The sequence below is a fragment of the Cyphellophora attinorum genome, assembly GCF_001299255.1.
Source record: "Cyphellophora attinorum strain CBS 131958 chromosome Unknown Contig25, whole genome shotgun sequence".
NCBI lineage: Eukaryota > Fungi > Ascomycota > Eurotiomycetes > Chaetothyriales > Cyphellophoraceae > Cyphellophora > Cyphellophora attinorum.
This window is the reverse complement of record NW_017253253.1, coordinates 347,504-374,632: the sequence shown is the minus strand read 5'-3', so window position 1 is coordinate 374,632 and position 27,129 is coordinate 347,504. Positions and strand designations below refer to the sequence as shown.

Here is a 27,129-nt window from a genome sequence, read left to right as displayed (position 1 = left end):
GACAATTTGAGAGTCATGATCCAAAAGTTCCGCTCATGCTACTGAAGAGACAGCGTCGTCTACCACACTGACTGCCGCAGTGTACTCGAGCGAGGAAGTCGTCCTGACGAAAGAGCCATGGACAATCTAATGCCGAGATTTCCCTCGGCCATGCTGTAAATGCAACATTTTCCGTGCCCCAACGCCATGCTTAAATATCAAATCGGCCGCAACGAAGTGTTTGACTCAGTAGACCCATCGATAACTGGCATATCGTCCAGCCGTCTCGGATTTGCGAATAATCTTGACGACTTGACCCTTCTTCAAGCCAAGGTACCGTGCAACTGGGTCACCAGACTGAATGCGCGGCAACTGAGTCTCCTTGAGGCGATATCGAGCCAACAAGGTTCCTTTCTCCTCGTCACTCAACAGAACGTGCTTAGGGACCAGTTCGTGCTTTGTGATATTGACGAGTAAGTCGCTCTCGGAAAAGGTCTCTGCAATGACACCCTTCTCCGTCAGAGGCTCGAAAGCTTTCAGCGCCGCGGCATTAGGAGGGACTCTTGTGATGAGAATGCCATTTCGGTGGCCATTCTTGTCCAATTCTTGAGCGAATGCGCGAGTATGCTTGATGCCGATGGGAGCATCAGGGCAGAACTGGACGAAGATGTCGCCGGCATTCGTCTGAGGATTGGGGTTCTTCTTAGTCTTTCGAGGCGTATCGCGCTCCATCATTGGTTTGCTTGGGTTGAAGTGAGCGCCTAGTCTGCGTCGACTGCGGTTTGTTAGTACAGCCTTTGTCGTTTGATGTGATCGTTACGCACTCTACCAAAGCACCTTGATCTGAGTATTTGTTGAGAAAGTCCTGCAGTGTCGCCTTCAATTCGGACGGCGCGACTTCGTAACCCTGTGCGAATCAGCATCTGGCCCCGTTGCAAGCCGCGAAATTTCTCTTACTCGATCGTTCAGCATCTCGAGGTATGTTCTGCATATGCGCCATAGTCGTGTGTTCTCCGCCAGGACCTTGTCCGTGCTCATCGTCGTCGGATCGACCTCCATGATGGGCGCACTGTGGGAGAAGGAGGACTTGCAAACTTCTGTGAGTCCTGGGCAGGCGCAATAAGGAAAATATTTCCAATCATTGATAGCATCAGGCTGCATTTTGGCTGAAGTTGTCAGTTACGGTGGCCTCTAAGGACATGCCCCGCCATTGCTGAATGTGCGACCGCACTTCTGCTTCACAAAAAAGATCCAGATGGCAAGGACAACTGCACTTCACCTTGCTACTGTCCAGCTGTCACTCGCTCTGATCGGCTACTGGCGGGCAGTGTGCATTCATTATATACATCATCAATATGCTCTGCTGATACCCGAACCTCCCCCACAAATACCACGGTCTGCAACTTGGTCTAAAGGTCTCTCTCAACTGGTAATTCCACAAATTCGAAGCAGTCATCATGGCCGACGACACGGCAACCTCTGCGGCTCCGGCTGGTGAGACAAAGCGGCCCGAGAAGCCTGACGAGGCCAAGTACAAGGCTGCTCTTGCTCAAGCTGAGAAGGATCACACTTCTGCCCAGAATGCTTTCGTACGTACAGTCTTGTCTGTCTGAGGGGACAGTATGCTAACAGTGCCCTGCAGAAAGCTGCCAAGCAGAAGTGGGATGATGCTCGTAGCGGTGGCAGCAGCAAGGACCCCAACGACCGCTTCTCTCAGATCGTCGAAGAGCAGAAAAGCATCCGCGCAAAGCAGGCCGAGCACAAAGCTTCCAAGGGCGGACAGCAGGACAAGCTCAGCAAGAACGATGCCGACATGAAGAAGCTTATGAACGAGCAGAAGGAGATGCGCTCCCGATCTGGCTTCAAGAGTGCTGATGAAATCGACAGCAAGGTCAAGTCTCTACAGGCCAACGTCGACAGTGGTCGCATGAAGGTGGTCGATGAGAAGAAGACGCTTGATGAGATCCGAAATCTGAACCGTCAGAAGAAGCAATTCGGCGAGATGGACGGTCTGCAAAAGCGCATCGATCAGCTAAAGCTCGAGAATACCGAACTCCGCAAGACCTTCGACAACTCTGAGGTTCGAGAGCTATCAGCCAAATACGATGCGAATCAGAAGGAGCTTGATGAGATCAAGAGCGCCCGTCAGTCCACCAAAGACAGCCGTGATACCATCAAGGCCGACAGGGACGCCGCCTACAACAAGCAGCAGGAGGCCTACCTCGCCATCAGAAAGCTCAAGGACGAGCACTACGCTGGCCTGCGTGAGTACAAGGAGTACAACGACAAGATCTACGCCGCCAAGCGAGAGCGACAGAAGGCCGAAAGGGATGCTTACGAAAAGGAGAAACGGCGCAAGGTCGCCGAGGCTCGTCTGGAAGATGCATCTGCGCCCGCGTTCTACGAGGAGCTCCGTGCTGCCGAATCGCTCATCAAGCACTTCGATCCATCGTACACCGCAGACGAGAAGACAACTGACACAAGCAAGTTTGCCGCCTCAGCTGAGCGCTCCGTGGACGACTCCAAGTTCAAGGACATGAAGGTGGTCAAGAAGGAAGAGGAAGACTTCTTTGTTGGTGGCGGTGGAAAGAAGAAGAAGGGTAAGAAGACTACTTCAACAAAGTCCACAATGAATCTCAGTCCCGACATCATTGAGAACTGCAACAAGGTGGGAGTCGATCCTCCTAGCTCGCAAGCCGATGTTCCTGCCACCATTGAGAAGCTCAAGGAGAAGGTCGCTGCCTGGAAGAAGGATCAGCAGAGCCAGACCGAGAAGAATATCGAGAAAGCCAAGAAGGAGATCGAGAAACTCGAGGCCGATGGTGCCAATGGGACAGCGACCGAAGAGGCGCCTGCTTATACCTCTGCATGAGCGAGGCGTTGAAGAGCGCCTGCCCTACCTACGAACCTCGCATAGTTGACTGCGAGGACCGACTAAAGGATACCAAAATCAAATGCATATTTCTATCCTAACGCGTCGCACAATATTGTCCATAACAAGGTCTGTATCATTTGGACAGCTAATATTTCTCAGAGATAGGACTTGAGCGCTCAGAGGCTCCACGGCCAAGCCTGTTGGCCGGGAATAGACCATTGTCTGCTTACTTGGACGTCAGTCAGTATGCCTTCGATTTCGATTGCCATCTCCGGCTTCCATCCTCCAAGAAGAAGTCATGGTGGCAATCGACGTCCTTAAGTTCGAGACAAACTCCCCAGCGGACACCTCGCCCCTCGAAGGTCTCAATGCCGCAGGATACGAAGCCTCACGAATACTCGCAGTCATAGGCAAGACCGAAGGTCAGCATCAGCATCAGCACTCGTCCTTTTCCATACCTCGCTAACAATCAACAGGCAACGGCTGCGTAAACGACTTCAGCCGCACTCTAGCCCAAACCGTCTGGCAACCACTAATCCCCAAGGACGCCATCACCATCTTCTCCGGTGGCACAGAAGGCGTGCTGAGTCCTCATGTCACCTTCATCGTCCGCTGCAAGGACGACGACGACGATGCATCTGGCCTGGTAGGCGCAGTCGGCCACACCCGTGATCTGGATCCTCACGAGGTCGGGGGGCATATACATGCTCGTACCGTAGCCGACACCGTCGCAAACATGATCACAGGCATGAACGTGTCCCCAAAAGACGTCAAGCTAGTCCTAGTAAAATGCCCACTACTCACCTCAACCAAAATAGAAACCGCCCGTGCAGCTGGGCAGTCGACCATCTGCACCGACACGTACGAATCCATGGCAAAGTCACGATACGCGAGCGCTATCGGCATCGCCGTCGCCCTCGGCGAGATATCAACCAACGACATCAGCGCAAAGCTGCAGACAGAGGACTCGTGGAGTGCGCTAGCGAGCTGCAGCAGTGGTGCAGAGCTGGATGATAACCACATTTTCGTTCTGGCGAACGATCCTATTGCTGTGAAAGTGAAGCCAAGATTGAAAGCCATCTCGCGGCCGATGAAGGACGCGATTGACGCTGACGCCGCGCTTGATCTGTTGGGCCAAGTGAAAGAGCAGGGAGGGAAGGTCGTGCAGATATTTGCAAAGGCTGAGGCTAATCCAAAGGGGTTGATCAGGGGCAGGAGGATTACCATGCTCACTGACAGTGACATTCACAGCACGCGGCATGCACGAGCCGCTGTGGGTGGACTGCTTTGTGGATTGGCAGGGGACACACAGCTGTATGTTTCGGGAGGTGCAGAGGGGCAGGGGCCGCCCGGCGGTGGAAGTCTGACGGTGGTGTATAGCATGCCGTGAGTGCGACCTAGGTTGGAGGTATTCTCATACAGCAGCCAACCTATCGGCAGACTACCCTCTCTGGAGCTTTACTCAACAGATCCGTCCTTTCAGCCTCGGAAACAGGTTTTCAGCCGCTTCATGATACACCTCGCGGCGCTTCGCATCGTCCATCGCATACCCATCAATGAACCTCGTCATCTGAGCCGCAAATGGCTCCGTAGCGTGCGGATAGTCGCTACCGAACAGAACATGGCCCTTCCGTGCAAAGCCCAGCTCCAGTGGGAGGACCTCTGCACTCCCAGACAGCGCAAGATCGAAGTAGAAACTCCTGGCCTGCTCGTATATATCCTCCGAAGAAATAGAACCCCCGAACGCCGGCTGCGCGACCAACGTAGAGCGTGCGACCAGGGCCGGCAGAGTCCCTCCGCCGTGAGAGAGGATGATCTTGACATTTGGGAACTGGAGAAGGCGTTTGTTCATGATCATATCCATCGCTGCTCGTCCCGTCTCATGAGGCCAGTCGAAGGCAGGTTCCGGCACTTTGGCATTGCACCGGGCTGTGTCTTTGCCGTTGATCGGATGAACAAACACAACGGCTTTGCGGGCGTTCAGCTCTTCCCAGACTGGGATGTATGCGTCGTTGCCTAGGTATGCGTCGCCGTGGCCGTAGTAGGTGAACAGGGTAACGCCGTCGGCGTGGGGCGAATCGAGGGCGAAGCGGAGTTCATGGATGGCGAGGTCGGGATACTCCAGAGAGGGCACAGAGGCGAAGAAGCCATAACCCTGTGGATTTTCGTCTCTCAGATTGGCGCAGTACTGATTTAGACTGCGAGCTAGAGCAGCGCTCTCTTCCGGATCTTTGACTAGAGTGACTCCGGGACTGGCGACGGAGAGAATGCTCGTGCGGACTCCTATTGATTTGCTGAAGGCCTGGTCGAGGGATTCGGTCCATTTGGGGACTTCCATGCCCTTTCCCCATTTCTGATCTGGAGAGATTCATCAGTGCCAGTAGTGGGCCATTGTTGGAAGTACTTACCGGCCATTTGTGGTGGTATGACATGATGGTGGACATCGATCTTGTACATCTTGCTAAGGTAGATGTTGTCGTTTTATGCTGGCAACTTTGAGCAAAAGCAAAGGCTTCTGTCTACTGCTTGGATTTTTTAGGACTGCTGCTTCGTTGTCGTCTTGTTGTGTCCAACATCGCTCAGAAGCCTGCATAGTGACTATTTGTATGTCTGCTTGATAGCAGAATGACGATCTGATTCTCGGTGCACAATGAGAATGAAGCGGACCGAAAGCTGAGTCAATTGTGTGAGGCTCTACATCGAAGCATACCGACGGCGATGACGTGCAGGTAGAGTTTACCACATATGCCTGAATAAGCCTAGACAACTCATGGAGGGTGCTTGCAGGATAGCTTCGGTACGTATCTGTCGGGCATAATTTGATCGCCGCGCTCGAAGTTTATCCTGTGCCAGACCCCATACTGCGTCACCCGCGCTGGAGGGTATGACAGTCATGTCCCTTCAGGCTCCCCTTCGTCGTCAGAGCCGGCGTCCGGCATAGATGACGCTGCGCTGTTGTAAGTGCTCGGTGTTCGGTGCTCGGAATCAATAGCGCACGAGAGCCTGCCCTGAAGTCTTGCTTTCGACGGACTGCGGCCGTCAAACATGGCGAGCAGTACTGTCCCAACAAGGCGATATAGAGAAAGCAACGTACCTATAGCTACCTGGGCGGGAGGACACGACATTTTGAGCGAGAGAATATATTCGTCCAGCTTCCAAGCTGCGAGTGCGACATATGTCCCCGAGATGAACCCTGCGCCATGAAGTATTGTAGCTGTTCTACCATAGTGTTGCCTACACTCGAAAGCTATCGTGACTGTTGGCATGGCAAGCGTGAGGGAGATCCACAGCAGTAGCGAAGGGCAAGATCAGTGCGTCCAAGTCAACCGGTCTCGACAAAAGCTGTGTGTCAGCTGGTCGCAAGCAATGTTTAAAGTGTCATCCGGCTTCGCATAGAGCTATGTCAACCGGCGTCTGCAAGCACCTCCACCAAGCAACTCGGAGATCTGGCAGCATTGTTTTACCGTCCGATACACTCATTGCTGGTAGTTGTATTCCTACCAAAAGACTACGTCCGGTCCTGGTTACCTACGACGAGACTCTCGAGCCCATGTCTGTCGGATGGCCTTTTTTCAGCCGACCACGGTAAGGTATGATCCTCCCTCGTGCTTCGAGATGAATCGTCGAAAATCTGTCCCGGTCTTCGATTTCTTCGCAAGTCGTCAACGACGACTGGCCTCAAGCTGTGACAAGTACAGCGTGCGGAACTATGGCGCTGTGCCCAGGGAATCTTCGAGGCATCAATGATCATACCCAATATGAATGAACAGACTTTACAGGAGCCCGACGAGGCGTTTCAGGCGGTGCTCTTCATCAAACGTGAAACATGGCCCCCATCCGCGCCACTTCCGAAAAAACACCTCGCCCAAACCTCGCTCACAATGAAAGAGAGCTCCTGATGGTGTCTGGAGACATTCAAACTCTTCGCAATGCCGTGTACTCGGCGCGATGCGGTCTTCAGTGAGTCACATAAGTAGGCAGATGCGATACTCTTACACGCCTATAGACCCATCGACCACGGCATCACCCAGCGAGATCGACGGAGCGAAAGCTCCAAGTCCTGAACAGAGAAGTCTGTCGGCCGAGCTCAGCGGGAGTGATGCAGGCATCGCAGAAGCCGAAGATGCCGCTTATGGTCCTCTGCGACGGCAGAAATGGCATCGGCTCTCTGGGTGGCGAGTTGGAGCCACGATAGCCATGAGCGGAGCAATTGCGACACTGTGCCTGAATATTGGTATTGCAGCATACGCCTTGAGCCATCGAAATGCAGAAAGCACAGACAGCAGCACGTTGATCGAAGTCTTCCACGGTGATTGCAAAAAGGCATCGTCGGTCAACACTTACGCCCATCTTGCTATCAACGTGATCTCGACACTCTTACTTGCAGGCAGCAATTACTGTATGCAATGTCTGGCCGCACCTACCCGTGGAGATGTCAACGCTGCTCATGCTAAGATGAAGTATCTGGACATTGGCGTTCCTTCGATTCGGAACCTCAAGCATTTAAGCACGGGACGACGATGTCTCTGGGGACTTCTCATCGTGTCCTCGCTGCCTCTACATCTTATGTTCAACTCGGTTTTCTTCACTTCGCTAGCTACCAACGACTACAACGTCCTTTTCGTCAGCCCAAATTTTACCACGGGAGGTGATTTCTCAACCGCCAATGGCTTCAATACAGGTAACTTCCAGCCACCTTCATACAAAGAGGATCTGAAGATCGTGCAACAACGAATTGGACGAAACGAGTTCGACCGCCTCGAGAAGGCTGACTGCATCAAAGCCTACGCTGTCGATTTGTTGACTGACAGACGAACTCTAGTCGTGGTATCAAGCAATGCTAGCACACATGGCAATGGCGCTGTCCTCGGCAGTGGAAATCAAGAGTACGTCAAGCCAGAAAGGTGGTATACTCTGGCAGAAGGTTACAATCCTTACACGTGGCTGTGTGGTGAGCGAGATTCGGCGGCTCTTGATGTTCATAATGCATACGACTACGGTTATGGCCCTTACTGTAACCGCTATTCGCAGAAGCTCATCGATCATCCTGACGTGTGGGCACCGAGCGACTGGACCCCTGAATACTGTCTCAGCGAAAAGGTTGAGGGACAGTGCAGCTGCATAGTCAACATGGCTATCATCTGGATCATCGTTGCGTGCAACATTATCAAGATCATCGTCATGGCGACGGTGGCTTTCTCGAAGACACTGGAGCAGCCATTCTGTACGATTGGTGATGCCATCGCTTCGTTCGTCACCGACCCTGATCCAACGACCACCGACATGTGTATGACTACACAGGAATATGTGCGGACGTACGAAGCTGCCAAGCAGAATGCTACAGAAGTCAATGAGGCGTCATTCAAGAAGAAGCCCGACTTCCAAAATTTCGGGTCGCTCCTGAACGACTGGAGGCCGCTATCGCCTCTGGTTTGGTCCAGCAAACAGCTTCGTTGGTGGCATGCACCATCTCGAGCAAGATGGTGGTGGTTCATACTGTTCTTCACAGCCTGCCTGGCAACTACTATCGGACTGCTTGGCCGTGCACTGTACTTCTACACTGGGGACAAGTCCCTTACTGCCCTAGCCAACCTTGGTCTCGGCCATTCAAGCTCGCAAACCATGATCACCGGATGGGCGATCTCCAGCATGCACAACAGATCTGCCGCGATCATCCTTTCTGTTTTGGTCGCGAACACTCCCCAGATCGTTTTGAGCTTCCTGTACTTCAGTGTCAATGGAATATGCACATGCATGTCCCTCTCTGCCGAGTGGGCAAGTCATTCAGTTTCGCGGTCATCAGCACCAAGAGGATTCGCAAAAACGCTACGTACATCTGACCCTGTGGGTCAGATGCGCTCAACATATTTCCTTCAACTTCCCTACCGTTTCGCCATACCGCTGATAGTGGTCTCGACTCTTCTGCACTGGCTGATATCTCAAAGCATATTTACCGCTGTCATCACTATCTACGATGAGCTTGGCAATCTCAAGGAGAAATTCGCAGTAACGACCTGTGGCTTCTCGCCCTTTGCAATGATTCTAGTCATCATTGTCGGCTTGCTGCTGATCCTCGCGATTTGTGGCCTCGGGAGCATAAAATTAGATCCTGGGATGAGAGTTGTTGGGAGCTGCAGCGCCGCCATCAGCGCAGCCTGCCATGTTCAAAGCAAATCCGAGAAGGAGAGATGGGATCTTGTGCAAGGACCGATGGTTTGGGGAGATGTTGGACTTTTCGGCAATAACGATGACTTTTGCTTTGCTGACACAGGACAAGACGATGTCAGACACTGCACGTTTGCCAGTGCAAGTACTACGTCCGCAACACAAACAGCTGAGGCACCGAGAGAAGGATGTAGATACCGCTAGTCATCATCTTCACGGTGGTGTCGAATCTCGTCACTTTTTGGGCAGATTGCTGGGCTTTGAAGAGCCGTTATTATGCTGATGGGGCCACATCTGGGGGGCAGGCGATCATAAGCATGGCTTTTGAGTGCTCGGATCTCGGAACCAATAGCAAGTGAGTGTTTGCCATAACGTCGACTTGCTCGCGACGAGCGACAGCGACAAGAACGGCGTCCGCATCATTCCTGAACACAACGGCAACCCTCGATTCAGAGCTGTGGGCCGCCTCATCACAGCCACTCATGGCAAGTCGAGATCCTCCCTCGTCCAATACGGCGGGCTAGGTTCAGTGTTCCAAGGTGGCGTCCAAATCTGCCCAAGATCATCGCTTACTTCGCAAGCCGTCAACGATGATTGGTCGAACGCCGAACAGGCGACCAGCGACCGACTCCTTCGACGAACCTAGAGTATCACAGCATGACTGCTGCTGAACAGTTGCATCCTAGCACCATGCCCAGGCGACTGCTCAGTGTTGTATATACTTGCGAGGATGTCCACAGAAAGTCTTCATCTTCTGCCAGGTTGGCTGCACCGACAGAAAACATGCTTGATACAATTCTACGCCTCTCTGTCTCTGGCGGCCTCCAGCTCCTGTCTGTGGCCTTCTGCTCATACGTTGTCATATGGGTGGTGTATACTCGCTTCTTCCATCCACTATCCAAATTTCCAGGCCCATTCCTCGCTTCCGTCACAGATTGGTGGTACTTCTTCTCGCTTCGCCTGAAGTTCATCGACAACCACCGCTACACCCTGCACCGCCGCTATGACACCCCAGCATGCCGCGCCGTGCGCATCCGGCCAAATGCGGTCTCGATCTCCGACCCTCGTGCCATGGACATTGCTTTTGGCCATCATCCTCTCTGGGTGAAGTCTGAGTTCTACGAGAGCTTCAATCCCCACATCTCTGGTGGGAGGGAGTTGTTCTCAATGCGATCTGGCGCAGACCATGGACCACTGAAGCGGATTGTTGGTCCGCTTTTCTCTGTGAAGACGATGACGGACTATGAGCCGTGTGTGGACCGCACTATAGCTTCGTTTCGTCGCAGACTTGATCTGGCAAGCCAAGGTGGGCAGACAGTGGCTCTGCCTCGATTGTTCAGCCAGTATACTCTTGATGTCATTGGGGAGGTCTTCTGGGGGAAAGAGGGCGGCTTTGGTGGACTGGTTAACGACGTGGACTACAAGTCTTGGTCGTGGATGCTGAGCAACATGATCGGACCATTGTCGGTCACCGGCTACGCACCACGAGGCATGAGGACTCTGTACCTCCTGACCCAGCTGGCCTCGAGCTCAAAGGTCAGAGGAGGCATCAGCAGCCACGAGAAACTCGTTCAGGAAGCGAAAGATGCTGTCTCACAAAAGGTTCGTGAACGGCAACGTCGAAAAGCTGGAGATCCTGAGAAGCAGTCTACCGCAGGCGCTGGGACGCCCCGCTCCCTGATGGACAGAATGCTAGATATCGTCGATGAGACTGCACACAAAGAAGGTCCGCAGAAGTTTACTGAGGGTGATACTGCGGCTCTAATGTATGATATGCTTGTAAGTGGACCCATGGCACCGACTGCGGACTTCACTGCCCATTTGTTGAGCAGTACCTCACGCACTATACCCTCCCCCAACTAACATCGCCACTCAGATGGGCGGCTTCGACACCACTTCAATCGCCCTCCAACACGCCTTCTACAACCTCCTCCGCAATCCACACTACTTCGCAAAACTCCGAACAGAAATCGACGCCGCATACGCCGACGGAACGCTCCCTGACACAGGCGAACTTCGCTACCTCGACACCCTCAAGCTTCCCTTCCTGGGCGCCTGCATCCAAGAGTCCTGGCGATTGACAATGGGTGTCTTTGGCTTTCCCAGAACTGTGCCTCCAGGCGGGTGCGCGCTCCCTGACGGCACTACTCTGCCAGGCGGCGTTGACGTAACTCTAAATCCCGACGTTGTGCATTTCGCAACTGAGATCTTCGGCGAACGCCCCGAGGAGTATATTCCTGAGCGGTGGCTTGTCGACACGAACGTCAAAGACCAGGAAGCAGAGAAAGAGAGAGTGCGACTGATGGAGCACTACTTCTGATGTGGGGCGCGGGTAGCAGGATGTGTTTGGGGAAGGTGCTGGCGAGTATGGAGGTGTGGAAGCTGGTGGTAGTGCTGTTGCGGGGGTGGGAGGTTGAATTGTTGGACGATGGGGAGGGCAATGGGGGGATGAGAGTGCGGTATGAATGGTTCAAGCGAGTGGATGGGATGAATGTCAAGGTGACGAAGCGTGTTTTGTGAGTGTGGTGAGCAAGCCATGGGCGTCTGGCCAAGGTCACTGTTGCGAGGCAAGTGACAAACGGTCTGGAGGCCTTTGGAAAGTCCTTGGGCAGGGTGTGTCTGTCAACTTTGGGCGCAAATGATCCGGATTGAAGTTGCTGCAAAGCCGGTAGGCAGATCAAACTTGCTCTCGAAAAATAGATGGTCGAAGCTATACTGTCGTCTCATCACCACATAAGGCACGCTCAGGTAGGAACTCCCTTCTCATGTAGACAAGCAAATGGAACTCCACAAAACCATCAATATCAATGTCTACGCGCACCCAATGCTCTTCTCGACGGCCTTATAGAGCAGCTCCTGGCCTGCCGCAGTCGGATGAAACACGCCATACAGCGCCGTCGCAAAGTCGTACTGGAATAGCGGCTCCGCAACATTATCGCAAAGTCGCTTGCCATGGAAATTTGAATCCGCGTCCACGAAGCTCCACCCGAATCCCATCGCCTCTGTTGCCTGCTTCAGCACGCCATTGACAGCGTCCGCAAGATTATTCATAGCCTGCCTCTCCGCCATCGGCACCTGCGCCAACACCGGCTGCTGACACGCAGTGCTATTCGTCGTGGACCACAACTTCGGGTAGCCCACCACCGCTACACGACGGTCGTAAAGCCCGGCAGCGTTGGTGGTCTTGATATCCGTGAAGAGGGTCTTGAGGTCGCTAGGAAGTTGGGAGACCGTCAGCCAAGCATTCTGAATCGCATACTGGCAATACGTCTCGTCCCGCTGATACACACAATTCACAATGAGTCCCAAGAAGGCTTGGTTGTTGTCGCCACCGATAGTGATTGTCACCAGATCCGGGCTGCCATAACCAGAGGAATGTACTTGACTGGCGTCACAGTCGGAGGTGTTTGCGCCGGAGCAGGCAATGAAGTTGAAGGACGAGAAGTTGTGGGCTTCTTGCAGGAGCATGGGGAAGGCATCGGCGTTGCGGAGGCAGACTTCGCCGCCATTGCAGGGTTCGGTGCTGTTGGCGGTGCAGAACGGTAGGAGCCTTCAACGTAGTTAAGACCGGCGGAATAGGAGTCGCCTAGGGCTGTATAGGACTTGTAGTGGCATGATCCGTGGGTAGGGTAGGGGGGCGAGCTAGACGTCGAGCTGGTGCTGGAGGCGGTGCTGGTGCTGACGCTTGAGCTGGTGCTGGAGACATAGACGGTGCTGGAGGTGATGCTCGAGCTGGTACTGGAGTGTGGTGGTGTAGGTCTACTTGTGGGCACTCCTCCTGCGGGTGGTCTTGGAGGACCACCGCCTCCTACTGGTGGCCGCTGTGAGCCTGATCCTCCTGCTGGTGTTCCTGGTGGCTTTGGTCCTCCTGACGGCGGCCATGACGGGATCACACCTCCTGCTGGTGGCCGTGGTAGACCTGCCGCTCCCGCTGATGGCCATGGCGGAATTGGTCCTCCAGCTGACGGCCATGGGAAGTCATTTCCTCCAACTGACGGCCATGGTGGACTTGCTACTCCTGCTGGTCCCCACACGGGAGTCGGCCGTGCTGTTGCGGACGAAGAAGTAGTTGTAGTCTGCCGATCTCGACTCCCACGGTAGGCGGAGACCGTCAACGCTGGTGCAAGTAGAGCAGTAAGGACTGTGGTGAACAGCATTCTGTCAAAAGAGTGGACGGCCACCAAACGGGGCCAATTAGTGTGCTATGCTACACTGCGCAGCGCAGAGAAGGCTGAGATGTTGTGCATCGAAGAGTTCAAGTCGAAACACCAGTAGCATTGCCCAGCGTCCTTCGAGCATCACCTGATCTCGACTTGACCTTCGAGGTCTTCCAGGGGTCGGTATCAGGCTTGAACAGCATGGCTGTGCCGGTGGTGGTGAGTGGTCGGCCTCTAAATTGCATCAGCCAGCCTGGAAGCCATGCGTATCCGAACTCGCCTCTTTTGACGACTTAGATTGCCGAATGTGGATTCTGGGTTCGCGTTCGCGTAAGATTGAGACGGATCCAGCGCCAAACCCTGGACCCGGGGGACGAACGGGGTTGTTTTTTCAAATGACATTTTGGTGGCTTGCTGGCGGATCAAGCTTTATCTTGACAGCTTCACAATCAACCATGGTTCACGAAGCCTCATGGTTGTTTCTTCTGCTGCACTCAGCGCAATGACGAGCCAGATTCTCGTGGCACAGATGACATGTCAAAGTCGGAGGCGCGACCCTTCGACGTTGACGTTGGAAGTCACAGAGGTCTGAAGAGGAAACAGCAACAGCGACCACTGAGCAGCGCCTTGATTCAACGGCCTAACGGGAAAAGCGCCAAGTGGTTGAACCTTCCTCTTCAGAGGCTCGAGAGCCTTACCAGGGTAGTTCAGAAGGCAATCTTACCATGCTCAGCTCGCCTCGTAATCACAGCTCTCGACATCGCCGCGATAATTTGCGTGCCACACATCTAATCAAGATGTAGCCCACAGCAGACTTCGGCAGCCGCATGAACCTCGCTTGCGCGGCGATGCCGGCCGGCACCAGGGTGTTAGTCTTGTTGATATCATGAACATCGGAAGAAATCCACAGGTTGGATATCTTCGGTATCGATCAACCATCGCCTAATCTCGAAATCCTCCATGACAAGGAACCGTGGGACCATGCTCGCCATACAAATCTAGACTGTTGACCGGAAACGGCCATAGTAGCTCATAACATACCCAGTCGCCAAGGTCCATGAACGCGAGAACCTGACCAGGTATCGGAGGACGCGAGTGACGACCTCGAAGCAAGAATTGAAGACGAAGTCGAAGTCGAACATGCTACTTTGAGCCAACTGTCGTCGCCTCTCTCTCGCCCTCACGCAAGCGACAGTCAGCATGGCCATCGACGTCTTGGGTCTTCTCAAACAGCATCCTCAGGAACAGCATCTCGCCAACTTCGCCACGTCCTGGCTCCTGCCCACGACGCTGCTCGGTTTGCTTCGTATCCTGCTCTCGATATACGCCTTCACTTCAATCGCCTTCTCCTTCAAGTGGTTTGCCGACCACGACGTTGTCTTTCACCTCGAAGACATCGACACGCCCAAGATCACTTTCCTCGTTGGCGCTGAGGGCATCCGACAGTCCTTCAGCTACTTCACGTATATCACATACTGGGGTCTAGCATTCTACTTTTTCTTCGCTTCCCTCCACTCCTTCAGCTATGCCCGCAGCACGAGGCATCGGACAAACAGCACGAACACCACGAAACCAACATTCCTTCTGCAACGATGGCCACGGTCTCTCCAGATCCTCCACTCGATCTATTACTCGACCATCACCTGCTTTCCCCTCCTCGTGACCACAGTCTACTGGGGCAGCATGTGGTCCCGGCAGTGGTGGACTGGTGATCGCTTCCAGCAGTGGAGCATGCTTACCATGCACGGGCTCAACTCTGTCTTTGCATTGTTCGAGATTATCTTCGCAGACTCTCAACCTTTGCCGCTCATCCACCTTCCGATTCTGCTACTTCTCATGTCATTGTATCTTCCCGTAGCGTACATCACCAAAGCCACCGAAGGCATCTACATCTACCTCTGGCTGGATCCCAACAACGGCATTGCAAAGCTCCTGCTGCACATCGTGGCTACGCCGCCCTTATCATAGGCTACTTCTTCGCCGTGCACTACACGATCAAGCTCCGCCGACACCTCGTCGCGAAGTACACATCACAACGACAAAGCAAATCACGCTCCTCGGCAATCCTAACATCTTGGGTTGTAGCCCGCCAGCCAGAGTACTGGAGTTTCGATCGCTATGAGCGAGAAAAGCTGCGCGAAGAAGAGGAGAAGCAAGCGGCGCGGATGTCGGTGTCAAGTTTTGTCCAGATACCGGATTCTGCCCATCTGACTCCCGGCGGGAGTAGGGAGAAGTCAATAAGGCCAGTCGCGTCGTTCTATAGTCAGGCTACCACGGCGGTGGGAGGGCCGGAGTCGCCGCTGCTGAAGGACGAGAAGAACTACAAGGCGAGACGATCGGTGGAGGACTTCGGTTGGCCGTTGGCAACGACGGTGGTACCATATGTCCCCGCGCAGCGGTCGCCGTTGCGGGAGACGTTTCAGGTCGAGGACGTCTGATAGTGAGGATGTATTTGTTCGGGGGGCGAAGGTGATTGGCATTAGCGTAATGACACGGATAAGACCAAATAATATAGATAATCCTGCACTCTATTGATGTAGTGTCGTTGACAGTCTTCAGCATCAATTGGTAATGCGTTCACATGGAGGATGGTTGTGATCAATCGTGGACACATGAGATTAAGAGTAGCTATGTACAACTAAGGTATTTCCCTCTCATTAGGCACACTTGGGGTGCGCTTGAGCCCATGATTACCGTACTTTTCCGACCTCCAAACTATCTACAGGGTATTTCGCAGTCCAATTCTAGCAGCCCCCAATCAACGCCCTCATCCTTTCGACGTTCTCGTTGCCAACAAGAGCAGACAGCACTATGGCATCGAGCTCAATGCCGCCACAGCGAAATTCTTCTTCGACTTCACCGAAGTAGCTCTCGAAGCCGCAAACGACTTCGACCTCGTCGGCGTAGCCGGCGGCGTACACGATGACACTGGCAACGAGAAGTTCCGCACCCATGTCCCATCCCCCATGTCCCACGTATACGTCCGAGGCGGCGTCTGGCCTGGTATCTGAGCAGCAGCAGGCGGAGCTGGCATCGACATCGGTCGATATGTAGATGGCAGCAACGTGTTACTCGAGTTCCAGAATCCCTGAGGATGGTCTGTGACGCTCCTGGCCGTTGTAGGCCGTGAGGAAGCCCGTGATGACGAATGCCAAACTTGCGCCATCGCCACCTTGCCGTGCTTGTTCTGCTGGAGTTGGTAGCGCTTGGTGTCGAGTTCGTCATTATCAATCTCTTTGCCAATGTACTCGTCCCATGAGGCGAGCATGTCCCTGCCTCCGTGGGCAATCCCAAGTTCTTCGAGGTCCTCCATGAGCGCGCTTTCCCGCACCGAAACACGGCTTTTCGTAGAACCCTTTTGACTTTGGTACAAGCTGCCCTTTTTCGAGGCATAAATCTGCGCCTTTGATCCATCCGGGTTCTGTCGAGACTTTTCGGACCGAAAGCCGCGCTTCTCACGTCTTGAGGTGGTTGCGGCTGCGAAGCTCTTCAGTGGATTGACGAGAAATATCCGTAGAAATGGTTTCAATGCGGGCGCGCTCGCTGCCAGAATGGCGACGTAGAGCTCGACCACTCCCCAGATCCACATTTCCCACAGCACTACAGATTCCATCAGTATTGACTTCACATGAGGAGGACTCGATCGACTTACCCCAAGTAAAATCATAGATCTCGTTCATCATCTGCCACATGAGTACGGTACGCGCGATGCCCGCAGCCACAATCAGGAATGCCAAGGAGAACAACGCGTATAAGCTCCATTTCTGTCGCCGTGATAGATTGAGATTGAAGATCACCAGTATAGGCAGTAGTGCGCTGTAGAAGTCTCCGATGACAGAGAAGACTCCAGATAGAGGCAGTTCAATGTTCTCCGCGCCGCATTTGAAGTTGGGGTGTGTCATCACCCAGATGACATTGAAGGAGTTCCAGTAGGCACTAATTGGCGAACATAGCAATAGTAGCACCAGTGCGAAGGCGATCATATACAGGATGTTATAGACGATGCCGGCCCATGTTGCGATGATGAACGCTTTGCTGAATTTGATCGATATCCGCCGGTAGAACAAGAGCACTGATATCTTTGTGCACGAAGTCGAAATTACGTAGCACCACTCAGCGCACCAGATATTGAAGCGATGGTCTGCAAATTTCGATATCGGAATGTCCCAGATGTGGTGGCCGGACCACCAGACTTTGTTGCCTATGATGACAAGCACGGACAGCGCAATGCCGAAGGCCAAAGCAATAACGATGCAGGCATCATCGAGCCCAGCTGCTCGAGTGAGGAACAGGCGTGTGTATAATCTGGCTGTGACGACAAGTACGCCTATCACAATGAGCGCGATGCATAAGTTCGCGAGAGCTGGTCCTCGAGTATGTCTGACAATCCTTCAGTCGGGCCATTCTGTATGACTGTGGGAGTCTACTTACGGGTCAATGTAGTTTGGCTTGGGCCAGGTCGCGATCACAGAGTATGGAGGGTGGAGAGTGTCGACCATTTTCGCGTGAGCGCTATTGCCGAGACTTCAAGATCGAACGCATAGTCGTCAACACGATTGAACGAGTCGAAAGTCCCAGGCGTAGGTCCAACGGTATGTGTGCCCGCTTCACACTTGACGTTGGCCGCTTGACGCGAGTGAGAACGGTCGTGAAGAAGGCAGCAACATAACGCACTGCTTATGGGATAAGATCATGACTGATCCCGGGATCTCGAACATCCAGCATCAGGCTCGTGAGGCTGAACAGTACCAGGGCTGTGATTGCGACACGAGGTGATAAACCATGCTATCCGAGCATCGGGATTCGCTGTAAGCGACAGTGGGCTCATTTCTGCGCGCATTCGTACTGGCAGGCTGACCATCAGGCACAAAAGCAAATGAGATTGCTTAGGGTGAGGTTATCGCCATGCGATCGCGCTTGGCTAGCGTGAACGTGCCCCTGGAGGATGGGGAAATTTGACACCTGCAGCCTCGAGTTCCAGACAGCCACGTTTTGTCTTTTGAATGTGGGCATCGGCCTTTTGATCATTGATGGAATCCGGCCCATGTGGCCTGCGCACGTACCACCTGCTGCAGTGTCCGAGATAACATCATTGCTTCGACCTTCCACGGATCTAGACTTTCAATCCTGGACTGCTCGAGTCTCCAGCGTTGTCGTGAGTTTGCCCTAGACCGGTAGATCATCGGACATCGTTGAGCGGGCGTTGAACAGCGCCGACAAGCAGTCTAGCACGGCACACCGTTGAGAAAGTCACTGACAGCGACCGTGGCGTACGGAATATAGACTTCATGTTGACAGATCGATAGCAACACATACATCACCTTTGGGGGCCGACGACAAGTTCCATAGGGATGCCCTTCGTGCTCCTCTCAATTACGATCAGGTCTAGCGGTTTCAAGCTGATAGGGCTTCTCAATTTCGAGGATGGGCGGTTTGCTTGTTCACCTTCGGACATGGACGTAGACTCAACTGGTCGTTGCTCTGGAATGCATAGGTATGGTCTATCTAGATGTCTATGCTAGCTCTCACAGCCGCATCTGCCGTCGATATGGCTTCCTCGAGCCAATCAACTTCCCCGCCTCATCCCCATTGGGCCCATTCGTGAACTTGACAACAGAATCGTCCTTTTCCTGACCGCGTTGCGCCATCGCCGCCATCCTCGCGCCTCTCATACCAGCAATCTCCAACAAAATCACCAAGCGACAGACAATACTGCTAACTAAGAACCTCAGCGAGATGTTCGAGATGACGTCCAGAACATAGATGAAGTTGAAGCTGGCGAATACGACTGTGCCGTAGAGCAGGTGCATGCAAGAGAGGAAGCCGGCAAAGCAGTTGAGTGCGATGCCGACCTTGACGCGAGTGTTTGGATGCTCGAGGGGCAGACGGTTGTTGATAACGGTGTCTGGATGTGCTGCACATGGGATGAACTCGCGCTTAATGACGGTCCACAGACGTGAGCTGGCTGGTGTGTTCTCGACGACTTGCACATCTGTGGAAGGGTTCTGTATTGGTAGGAGCGGTATTTCGTTGGTGATTGTTGATGTGATCGAAGTGAACGGGCCGGACTTGTCAGCTTGTGGCGGATCCTTTAAGGATGATGCGATCCGCGAAGGCGGTGGCGGAGTGAAGAAGCTGTCTTGCTTGTGCAACACGACTGGTGGGCGAACATGTCGCGTGGTGGGATCCAGAGTAAGTCGGTACCCAACGGTACTGAACAGATGAATCACTAGCGGAAATGCTGCCCAGAGCATGACAGGCCAACTGCGAGTACAACCCCAGCTCAAGATCGAGCGCACACCAAGCTCAGCTGCGAGCCACAAAACATTCGCACCAGACCCCAGGACGAGTAAATACTGGATGACGCTGACGACGGTCGAAGTGGTCTTGCTCCATGGTCCGAGCGCAAGTGCGAGTCTGGTAACTCCGTGGTACTCATCAGGAAGGTCGAGAGACTCGGCAGGATCTCATATTCGAATATTCGGGTTTGCAGCACACCAGGGCTGCCAATACTGATCAGACCGCCCAACAATGGTCGATGTACAGACAACAAGGCCAACTCTGCAATGCTGGGCGAAATGACGGCCAGCAGGGTCGGCAAAAGACCGAGGACAACCTGGCCAGATGCGAGACTGGCTTTGGAGGCTTCATCAAGGTTGTTGATGATGCAGGTCATCTGGTCTCTGCATAGGCCGTATATGGGGGAGTACTTCCGCAGCCCCAGATCGATCCACCACGCTCCTCCCAGCGCATCGTACTCGTCATTGTAGGCTTTCAGTGTGGCATTGCAGGTACCGGCGGAGATGGGTTGGAAGATGCCCTTACTGTCGGCGAACCAGTTGACGCTGCGACTCCGTTAGAGCTGATTGAGTTCGGAGTAGTCACAGTACTTACTACTTCCTGGCAGCCAAGCTCCCCTGAGCAAGGCACAGAAGGAGCAGCCCAACGTAGATCGGCTGCATCCGTGGGCTCGAAGACAGCATCTTCGTCGCACTGAAGTTTTCGGTGTAGCAAACGTTGGAAATCCTTCGAAGAGCGCCATCCTTGCGGGCCGTCAAGCTTCATATACTAAATCCTTCAAACATAAATTGACTCGGGTCTACCAACACCACGGCGCCCTGTTTGGGGGCCGAATGGTCCCTTGGTACTGATTGTGAAAGGTCCAAATTCGCCGTTTGTGGTTAGCGAGCACCTGGAACCAGCCGAAGGATGCACAAGCTTTTTAGCCACAGGCTTTCATTGGAGGACATAGGGCTGAGTTTTGGGATCTGCACCGGCAGCCAGGAGCAGATGAGATACAAGCAATTGCGCAACAAAGTCTCGACCATCGACCCGGACCCAGTGTTCCGGAACAGACGTGGCGGGCCATGAAGTCATGCGAGCAGTACCTGCTACGTAGCGACTGGTTCTGCTGCACTTGACTGCATTGTTCCCTGACGATATATTGTCAACAGCAGAAAAAAAGTTTACAGAGACAAACGACCAGCGTCGAGCGCGCCGCGCGCATCCATCATTTTCTCACTTTCCTTTCGCCGCTGTCGCCCTTTGCAGCATCTCGATCGTCGATATTTAGCTGTTAGAGGTGCCTGATGTCCGATCTGTGCTGCGTCGTCCAGGCCACCGCTCGTATTGCCACGTACGTTTGTCGGGTTGGGCTGGGACACGCCAACCTTCAGGCATAGGGAATGATCTTGCTGTTGTTGATCTCTGTTGTCGTCGTTGTATCGGACGTGAAGCGCTGTGGTAGCTGGTCACCGGAGCGTCATCATGTTTTGAATGTGACCCCTGGCTGATGGCGTGCTTGTGGTTGGGGTTGCCGTGAGATGGTCATCTAGAGCAGGTCAGTGCGTCGGAGTGCATCGGAACGGCTGCGTTCATAGTTGTCAATGTCGCGATGCTCGTCTGTTGCTTCATGGCGGTAGGAAAGGCTCGACATAGGGACAGGCCCGACATGGCAGGTCACGCCAGCTGCACAACACTGCCATGCTCACGCGTCGGACGATAGTAGCTTCAATCGCGAACACGAGGGTCATCATGACCGAGGATGTATACTCTTGATTTTGTGGTGCAAGCCTGGACTGTTGACGTTGACGGAGGCGTCCTACCCAGACCTCTGGAATGGTTGTGCGTTTCTTGACGAATACAGTTGCTGGGCACTCGTGTTTTCCAAGCCCGTGTCGTATACGCCGACTCTCAGTGGCGCATTCGGCCCTTGCTCAAGTTTTGGAAGTGAAACGATCGACGATACCACGGCGATGCAAGTTGCATAGATTGTGGCCCAGTGTCGGTGTCGGTGTCGGTGTCGGTGTCGCTCGACATGTTGTACAGCAGCATCCAAGCTCCACTGAGGCAGGATCTTAGTAAAAGCCGCTCCGAACGGGAACCCGGTGCTCTTGAACCGTTGACGTGGGTGCCGGAATATCACAACCTTTCCCCATAGCATGTCACTAAGCACCAAAGTTTTGAAGAAGTTGACATATCTTCGACATGATACCAAACTGGCCAGTATGCAAACCCAAAAGGTAGACTAAAGAAACACCGCAACTTTTATTTTATATCCTTGCCCGCCTCCTTCGCCTTCTTCTGCTCTATCGTCTTCACACCCGAATCTCTCGGATCTCTGAACTCCTTCGTTGCATCGTAGTTGTCCTGCGCCCGATGCTCCTCAATAGCTGCTCGTCCGCTGCGGGCCGATTTGTCGCTGTGAAGGAAATAGTAGGCGGGAACGAATGCGAAGACGGCCGCTACACCGAGGAAGCTGAGCATGGTTAGTATTAGGCTTAGGCCACTCAGTGCGAGGCTGCGTACACTGGACTGAAGCCGTTACCACGACTTGGTTGAGGATTCGTGCTTTTTGGGAGCTCGGCTGCGTAGTGTCTTCGAGGGGCGGCCGGCAGCAAGGTTCTGGGCCGTGTAAGGGCGCGTACGCTGGTTCTCGTGAGACTGTTCATGCTGCTTGTTTGAGGGTAGTTGGGGATGGGTGGATAATTTGAGGGAGTCAGATAGCTGTGGAGGAATATTGCACTTCAAAACAACAGACGACGTCGGAGTAGGGTCCCGTTGACGTAGGCCTGACGCTCCCCGAGCAGCCGTTTGAAGCATGAGCTCACCTTTTTCCATAAAGTAAATGTACGTTATAGATCCACAAAATCATGACGCACTGGAAAAGTCATCCGTCCGCGGGTGCTTGTGGCGACTTCACACCATGATTAGAGCCGTGTTATCATCCTGGATTGTTCTCAGCAGTCGCGGTCTTCAATGGAAGACATCGCGCTCGAACGTCAACGTCGGGATAGCAGTAGTTGAGATGCTACGAGACCACTTGCCGATAAGGTCAGTTATTGCGACTCGACTGGAGAATAAAGAGCTTGCCAAGAAACGGCGCCGATTAAGCTTGGCAGGAACCAGGAACCTCGGATGAGTTCCGTCACTGAAATCCTCTACAAGTGGTAATATAGGTAGGTACAAGCCTTCAACACGGTGTTGAGTGCTACATGGCAAGTGCCAGCCATGCGAAAACCCTGACATCCTCTCTCAAAGTGCTGAGGCCGCCACCAAGGCTTTCCACAATGACACCGACTAGACCATCCTCCACCAAACGGGCAGACCGAGCACCAGCATACGCCGACTGGCTCAACTGGATGCGATCTACATCAGCCCCGTCCAAGGAGATCAACTATTTCAGCAGTATACCGTGGGCGAAGCAGCTTCTTCACTATAGCAACTTCAGACCAATCCCGACCCCAAGTCGCACCATTGATCCTGGCACAACCAACAATGCCTTCTTCGCCAAGACGCTCGCACCTTCTGAGTCAATACCCTCGCCCATCATCAACTGGCTGCTGTTGGTGAAGGAGAGGCTTCAAACACCACCTGAGGCGCCGAAGGGCACCATAGGTCGGACGTCAGGCTCAGGAGATGGCATTGCAGCCCGCAAGGCCGTTGATTCAGATTTCATCCTCCTGCTCAACCTCGGATCTGACCTAGATGGTTTCGGCGGCGTAGCTCATGGCGGACTGCTGTCCGCTGTTTTTGATGAATTGTTCAGTCTCGTAGTTGAGTTCCATCGGCAGTCTGTGACGGAGGATCGGGGGCCACTCTTCACCATGAAGTTGACCACACTGTTCCGCGACAAGGTACCGACGCCTGGTCAGGTGATGGTGAAAGCTTGGCTCCAGGCTCGGGAAGGCAGGAAGTGGTTGTTGCAGGGGCAGCTATGTGACGAGAAGGAGAATGTGCTAACAGAGGGAGAGGGTATTTGGATGACGGCGAAGTCGGAGAGAATATAATTGCAAGACAGCGTTCACGGACTTAGATTAGCAGTATATTTCTTGTGCATGGACACACTGATTACGCATTCCACCCCAAGTCCCATTGCATTTCCACAACTCAATGGTCGGCACTCTCGTACTCGATATACATCTTCTCAAACTCCCTCACGGCCCACTCGCCCGTGCTAGTATCCCGCGTCAAATTCGTGCCTACTACCTCGCCACCCCTCAAGAATCCATTCTCCACTTGCCCACCACTGAGAGGTCTCGACAATCTGTTTTCACCCGCGATGACTGTGAAGTTTGCCATGCTCAGCTCCAGACTGGTCCGCTCCGCTACGGTTGGCACGCCGAAGAACCGCGCGTCTAGTTGGGCAGCAGTGACGTGCATCTCGAAGTAGCCACGGAAATAGCCTTCGGTCCATTGGAGCTCTGGGTTGTCAGTGATGAGGCCTTCTGCCACAGTGTTACCTTGCGTGATGTTGTCGCCGTAGCCGGAAGAGGACACGGCTGTGCCACCAAATTCGACGCCAACCGCGCCTGCACCTGTGACCGGATCGTATGTGCTGTGGTCGAACCATACTAGGTCTGAAACCCAGTTCGCATCTGAGACTCGGTGTCAGTGGTCACCAGAGCTAGCAGATACAAATACTGAGGTCACTTACGGCTGTCACCAGCGATGAAGATGTTGTTGCCAATCTCGAAATCGTAAAGAGTCTGGTATGTGCGATTGCGGTTAGCCATATACCCATCCCACTGGTCGCCATTGTATGGTATAAGATTGCTGCCATAGTTGCTGGTTTGATTGATGCGCGAGAAGACGATCTGAGATCCCAAGATGCGCCATACTGCGCCCCTGTTCTTCGATTCGATCAAGGTGCTATAGAACCAGTTCTCCTGCCGGCTGCCCATAAGACTCCGGCCAGCGTCGTTGCTGATGTCGTAGATGTATTTCTCGTTGTATCCGCCGTTACCTAGGGTGGTGATAGATCTGTCATAGTTGCGGGTATCCAGCATGACTAGATCGACCAGCTTGCCGAGCTTGAAGTTTCTCCAGATTCTGAGATTGTCGTCCATGGCTACCTGTCGGATAGGCTGGTACTCGAAGTAGGCGCGTACGGCATTCATCTTACGCTGGTCTACAGAGAGACCGAGCTTGATGAAGGAAGCTTCGGTGTTGTTCATACCGCTATTTGATGCGATCAGCGTCTCCAGCAACGTTAGACGAACTGTGACTTACCTGAAGCCATCTCTGTAGCCGTTATTGGCAAGCTCGTGGTCTGTATTCTGGTAAATAATGGAGCCCACGCTCGTCATTCCGCCAGTAGGGCGGTGGGGAGCAACATACCATCCCACACCGGGATCCAGGGAAACTGCGAATGCGCGAGACTTAGATCGGGATCAGATTTATACTGTGCGAGTCTAGTACGATAGTCATAAAGACTCGTGATCTCCTTCTCAGGGTTTGCGGCGCGTGGATCGGTGCCAAGCTCGCCCATCTTGTATTCATAGATATAGTCTCCGAGATGCACCATGTAGTCGACATCATCCTTGCGAGCAGCGTTGCCGTAAGCTGAAAAGTACCCATTGGGAAAGTTGCTGCAGCTGAAGACAGCAATACCGAAGGGAGTTGAGGCGTCGTCCTCCGCCGGGGCAGTCTTAGTGCGGCCGACAGGGGACAAGTTGCTCGTGCCGCAGACGGTGAATTGGTAGTAGTACGTCGTGAACGGAGCTAGACCAGTGGCCTCCACCTTCGTGGTATAATCGATGTCCGAGGTCGTGTAAGCCTTTCCAGCGTTGACGACAGCAGTCAAGGCGGGATCTGTGGCGATCTTCCAGTCTAGACAGATGGGATTGGACGAAGTCTGGATGTAATGCTCGGTCTCATGGCTGTAGAATGGGACATTGCCTTCAACAGTAATGTTGGACTTGTCACTGGTCAAGGACGGCGCAATACGGGTCCATAGGATAACCGAGTCCGAGTACGGATCGCCCTTGTTGGTCAGTAAGAACTTCGTGCGTCCTTCAAGCTGCTCACAGATGCCACACTATGTGTAAAGTTCAAGCTGGCCGGATCCCAGTCGGTAACATCTCGCTTTGCCAAGTTTCGTCTTGTGATCTCGACTAGGTCAAGGCCCAGAGCAGGATGCTCGGACGAAGGGCTGCGGTAGTTCAAGTTGCCACTGTAGCTAGCAAGAGCACTGGTCACCAACAGAGCAAAAGTACACGAAACCTGCATTTTGGTTCGGTCTGCTTCAACGGCATGGGCTTGAGGTGACCTACCTGAATAGACGACTGGTCTCACTGCTTTATACCACTGTCAATCGCCAGAGCGTCATGTATCACAGCATTTCAGTCGCATGGTTCCTCGTAGTGTGTTCGCCAAAGTTATGCATGGCTCGTGATAGGTCAGCGGTCTTTGCGTACTGGCAGTGCCACTGGAGCGCTTTCAAGCAGCAACATGATCTTGCCGCAGTGGGAAGGTCAGAAGCTCTTGGCGAGAACCAGACTGTCGGCTCATCCAATCTCTACTACGGACTGCAGCACGCGATGACCATCCTGGTGATGCTGCAGCCCCCGTGTTGTGTAAGACGAAAAGTGTTGGCTCGGAAGACGAGCGAAGTCTTGTCGAGCTTGTTTCCCCACGCCTTAGCGAGTCTTGGTCCCTTGGCACGGGATGGGATGCGGAATTGATGACACCGGAGAAGGTCGCGCTTTCCTCGACTGCTTTGCCGGACAACACATTCACCGTGCCTGCCATGCAAGCCTTGAGTGGGTTGACTCACGCATGCCGGATAAAGTATGTCATGGTGAGCTCCTCGGCTTCTGCGTCGGCCGATCACACACGTTGATTCCGAGCTCGGACTGGGCATGCTCGCCTTTGAGGTGATAAAAGCTGCGGGTGATTGACCCGGGGTAAAAGTCTTGTGGCTCATCGCGCGTGTTCACGCGTGCTTCTGTCAACCATGTTGCTATCGAAGTCGACTCATGGGACCGCGGCACTCACCGCGCCTGAAAATCATTCGCATTTCGACATAGCGGCTGATACAGGACTTGAGCACATCCACGGATAGTGACGTTTTCGAAGACACAGAGATGCATCTCGACGAGCCGGTGGGACGAAGCTCAGCAATCTCGCAGTGAGCGGAGCCCTAGGGTCATCGCGAGGCATACTGTGGTATTTTTATCACGAATCTGACCGTCCACGGCATACCAAGGCTTGCCACAGCCTACCTCCAGCCCGATGGCCGACACCAGAAGCGGACATCTCTCGGGAAACCGAAGTCGGGATTGTATATTTGAGTCGACAAGTTGCAGCACGCCTTGTTTACGGAGCTCACTCGCTTGGGGGGCCGCATCTCTGCTATGACGAGGCTCCAGAGCTTGCAGCTCTTCTGGTCTTGGCGATCGTTCCCTAGTGGAAAGCTTCGACGAGCTATTTGCAAAATGACAGCAGCTGGCCCCTTTTCTGGACAGCGCGAGCCGTCTCTATTTCAGCTCTGTTTCAGACAGGCGCCATACATGTCGGCGTATATAGAGCCCGTGCAAGGCGCAGATGGCAAGGGGCCACTAAACGGGCTGATGGACTGATCGTATAGATGCCAAGGTAGGGCCACTTAGCGCGACTCGCTTTCTAAGGCAAGTTCTTTCTGCTTGGTTTCAATGTCAATCAGACAACTTC

General features: G+C 53.6%; 12 protein-coding genes across 12 annotated transcripts; 5 read left to right on the top strand and 7 right to left on the bottom strand.

Annotated features, from left to right (window-relative positions):
- Positions 1–225: 225 nt before the first annotated feature.
- Positions 226–1,038, bottom strand: AB675_1574 (DNA-directed RNA polymerases I, II, and III subunit RPABC1; the record flags this gene model as incomplete). Its single annotated transcript, XM_018141474.1, has 3 exons — positions 226–754; positions 804–886; positions 937–1,038. 3 exons carry the CDS (start codon positions 1,036–1,038, stop codon positions 226–228), a joined length of 714 nt encoding a protein of 237 aa, XP_017997135.1.
- A 398-nt stretch (positions 1,039–1,436) lies between these two features.
- On the top strand, positions 1,437–2,851 carry AB675_1573 (uncharacterized protein; the record flags this gene model as incomplete). Its single annotated transcript, XM_018141473.1, has 2 exons — positions 1,437–1,568; positions 1,622–2,851. The coding sequence occupies 2 exons, from the start codon at positions 1,437–1,439 to the stop codon at positions 2,849–2,851; spliced, it is 1,362 nt and encodes a 453-aa protein (XP_017997279.1).
- A 301-nt stretch (positions 2,852–3,152) lies between these two features.
- On the top strand, positions 3,153–4,244 carry AB675_1572 (Cyanuric acid amidohydrolase; the record flags this gene model as incomplete). Its single annotated transcript, XM_018141472.1, has 2 exons — positions 3,153–3,276; positions 3,331–4,244. 2 exons carry the CDS (start codon positions 3,153–3,155, stop codon positions 4,242–4,244), a joined length of 1,038 nt encoding a protein of 345 aa, XP_017997181.1.
- A 72-nt stretch (positions 4,245–4,316) lies between these two features.
- On the bottom strand, positions 4,317–5,311 carry AB675_1571 (2-amino-3-carboxymuconate-6-semialdehyde decarboxylase; the record flags this gene model as incomplete). Its single annotated transcript, XM_018141471.1, has 2 exons — positions 4,317–5,212; positions 5,263–5,311. The coding sequence occupies 2 exons, from the start codon at positions 5,309–5,311 to the stop codon at positions 4,317–4,319; spliced, it is 945 nt and encodes a 314-aa protein (XP_017997157.1).
- A 4,491-nt stretch (positions 5,312–9,802) lies between these two features.
- On the top strand, positions 9,803–11,339 carry AB675_1569 (Pisatin demethylase; the record flags this gene model as incomplete). The annotated part of the gene is made up of 2 exons (XM_018141469.1): positions 9,803–10,798; positions 10,896–11,339. 2 exons carry the CDS (start codon positions 9,803–9,805, stop codon positions 11,337–11,339), a joined length of 1,440 nt encoding a protein of 479 aa, XP_017997218.1.
- A 491-nt stretch (positions 11,340–11,830) lies between these two features.
- AB675_1568 (Lipase 1) lies at positions 11,831–13,176 on the bottom strand (the record flags this gene model as incomplete). Its single annotated transcript, XM_018141468.1, has 2 exons — positions 11,831–12,569; positions 12,623–13,176. 2 exons carry the CDS (start codon positions 13,174–13,176, stop codon positions 11,831–11,833), a joined length of 1,293 nt encoding a protein of 430 aa, XP_017997239.1.
- Positions 13,177–14,376: 1,200 nt separating this feature from the next.
- On the top strand, positions 14,377–15,614 carry AB675_1567 (uncharacterized protein; the record flags this gene model as incomplete). Its single annotated transcript, XM_018141467.1, has 2 exons — positions 14,377–15,120; positions 15,177–15,614. The coding sequence occupies 2 exons, from the start codon at positions 14,377–14,379 to the stop codon at positions 15,612–15,614; spliced, it is 1,182 nt and encodes a 393-aa protein (XP_017997192.1).
- Positions 15,615–15,920: 306 nt separating this feature from the next.
- Positions 15,921–17,675, bottom strand: AB675_1566 (uncharacterized protein; the record flags this gene model as incomplete). The annotated part of the gene is made up of 4 exons (XM_018141466.1): positions 15,921–16,176; positions 16,242–16,776; positions 16,829–17,556; positions 17,608–17,675. The coding sequence occupies 4 exons, from the start codon at positions 17,673–17,675 to the stop codon at positions 15,921–15,923; spliced, it is 1,587 nt and encodes a 528-aa protein (XP_017997221.1).
- A 1,026-nt stretch (positions 17,676–18,701) lies between these two features.
- Positions 18,702–20,159, bottom strand: AB675_1565 (uncharacterized protein; the record flags this gene model as incomplete). Its single annotated transcript, XM_018141465.1, has 3 exons — positions 18,702–19,600; positions 19,675–20,021; positions 20,071–20,159. The coding sequence occupies 3 exons, from the start codon at positions 20,157–20,159 to the stop codon at positions 18,702–18,704; spliced, it is 1,335 nt and encodes a 444-aa protein (XP_017997152.1).
- Positions 20,160–21,723: 1,564 nt separating this feature from the next.
- Positions 21,724–22,127, bottom strand: AB675_1564 (uncharacterized protein; the record flags this gene model as incomplete). The annotated part of the gene is made up of 2 exons (XM_018141464.1): positions 21,724–21,934; positions 21,985–22,127. The coding sequence occupies 2 exons, from the start codon at positions 22,125–22,127 to the stop codon at positions 21,724–21,726; spliced, it is 354 nt and encodes a 117-aa protein (XP_017997175.1).
- Positions 22,128–22,745: 618 nt separating this feature from the next.
- Positions 22,746–23,465, top strand: AB675_1563 (uncharacterized protein; the record flags this gene model as incomplete). The annotated part of the gene is made up of 1 exon (XM_018141463.1): positions 22,746–23,465. The coding sequence occupies one exon, from the start codon at positions 22,746–22,748 to the stop codon at positions 23,463–23,465; it is 720 nt and encodes a 239-aa protein (XP_017997275.1).
- A 100-nt stretch (positions 23,466–23,565) lies between these two features.
- On the bottom strand, positions 23,566–25,686 carry AB675_1562 (Alkaline phosphatase D; the record flags this gene model as incomplete). The annotated part of the gene is made up of 5 exons (XM_018141462.1): positions 23,566–24,053; positions 24,113–24,636; positions 24,688–24,727; positions 24,796–25,441; positions 25,486–25,686. 5 exons carry the CDS (start codon positions 25,684–25,686, stop codon positions 23,566–23,568), a joined length of 1,899 nt encoding a protein of 632 aa, XP_017997130.1.
- Positions 25,687–27,129: the final 1,443 nt, after the last annotated feature.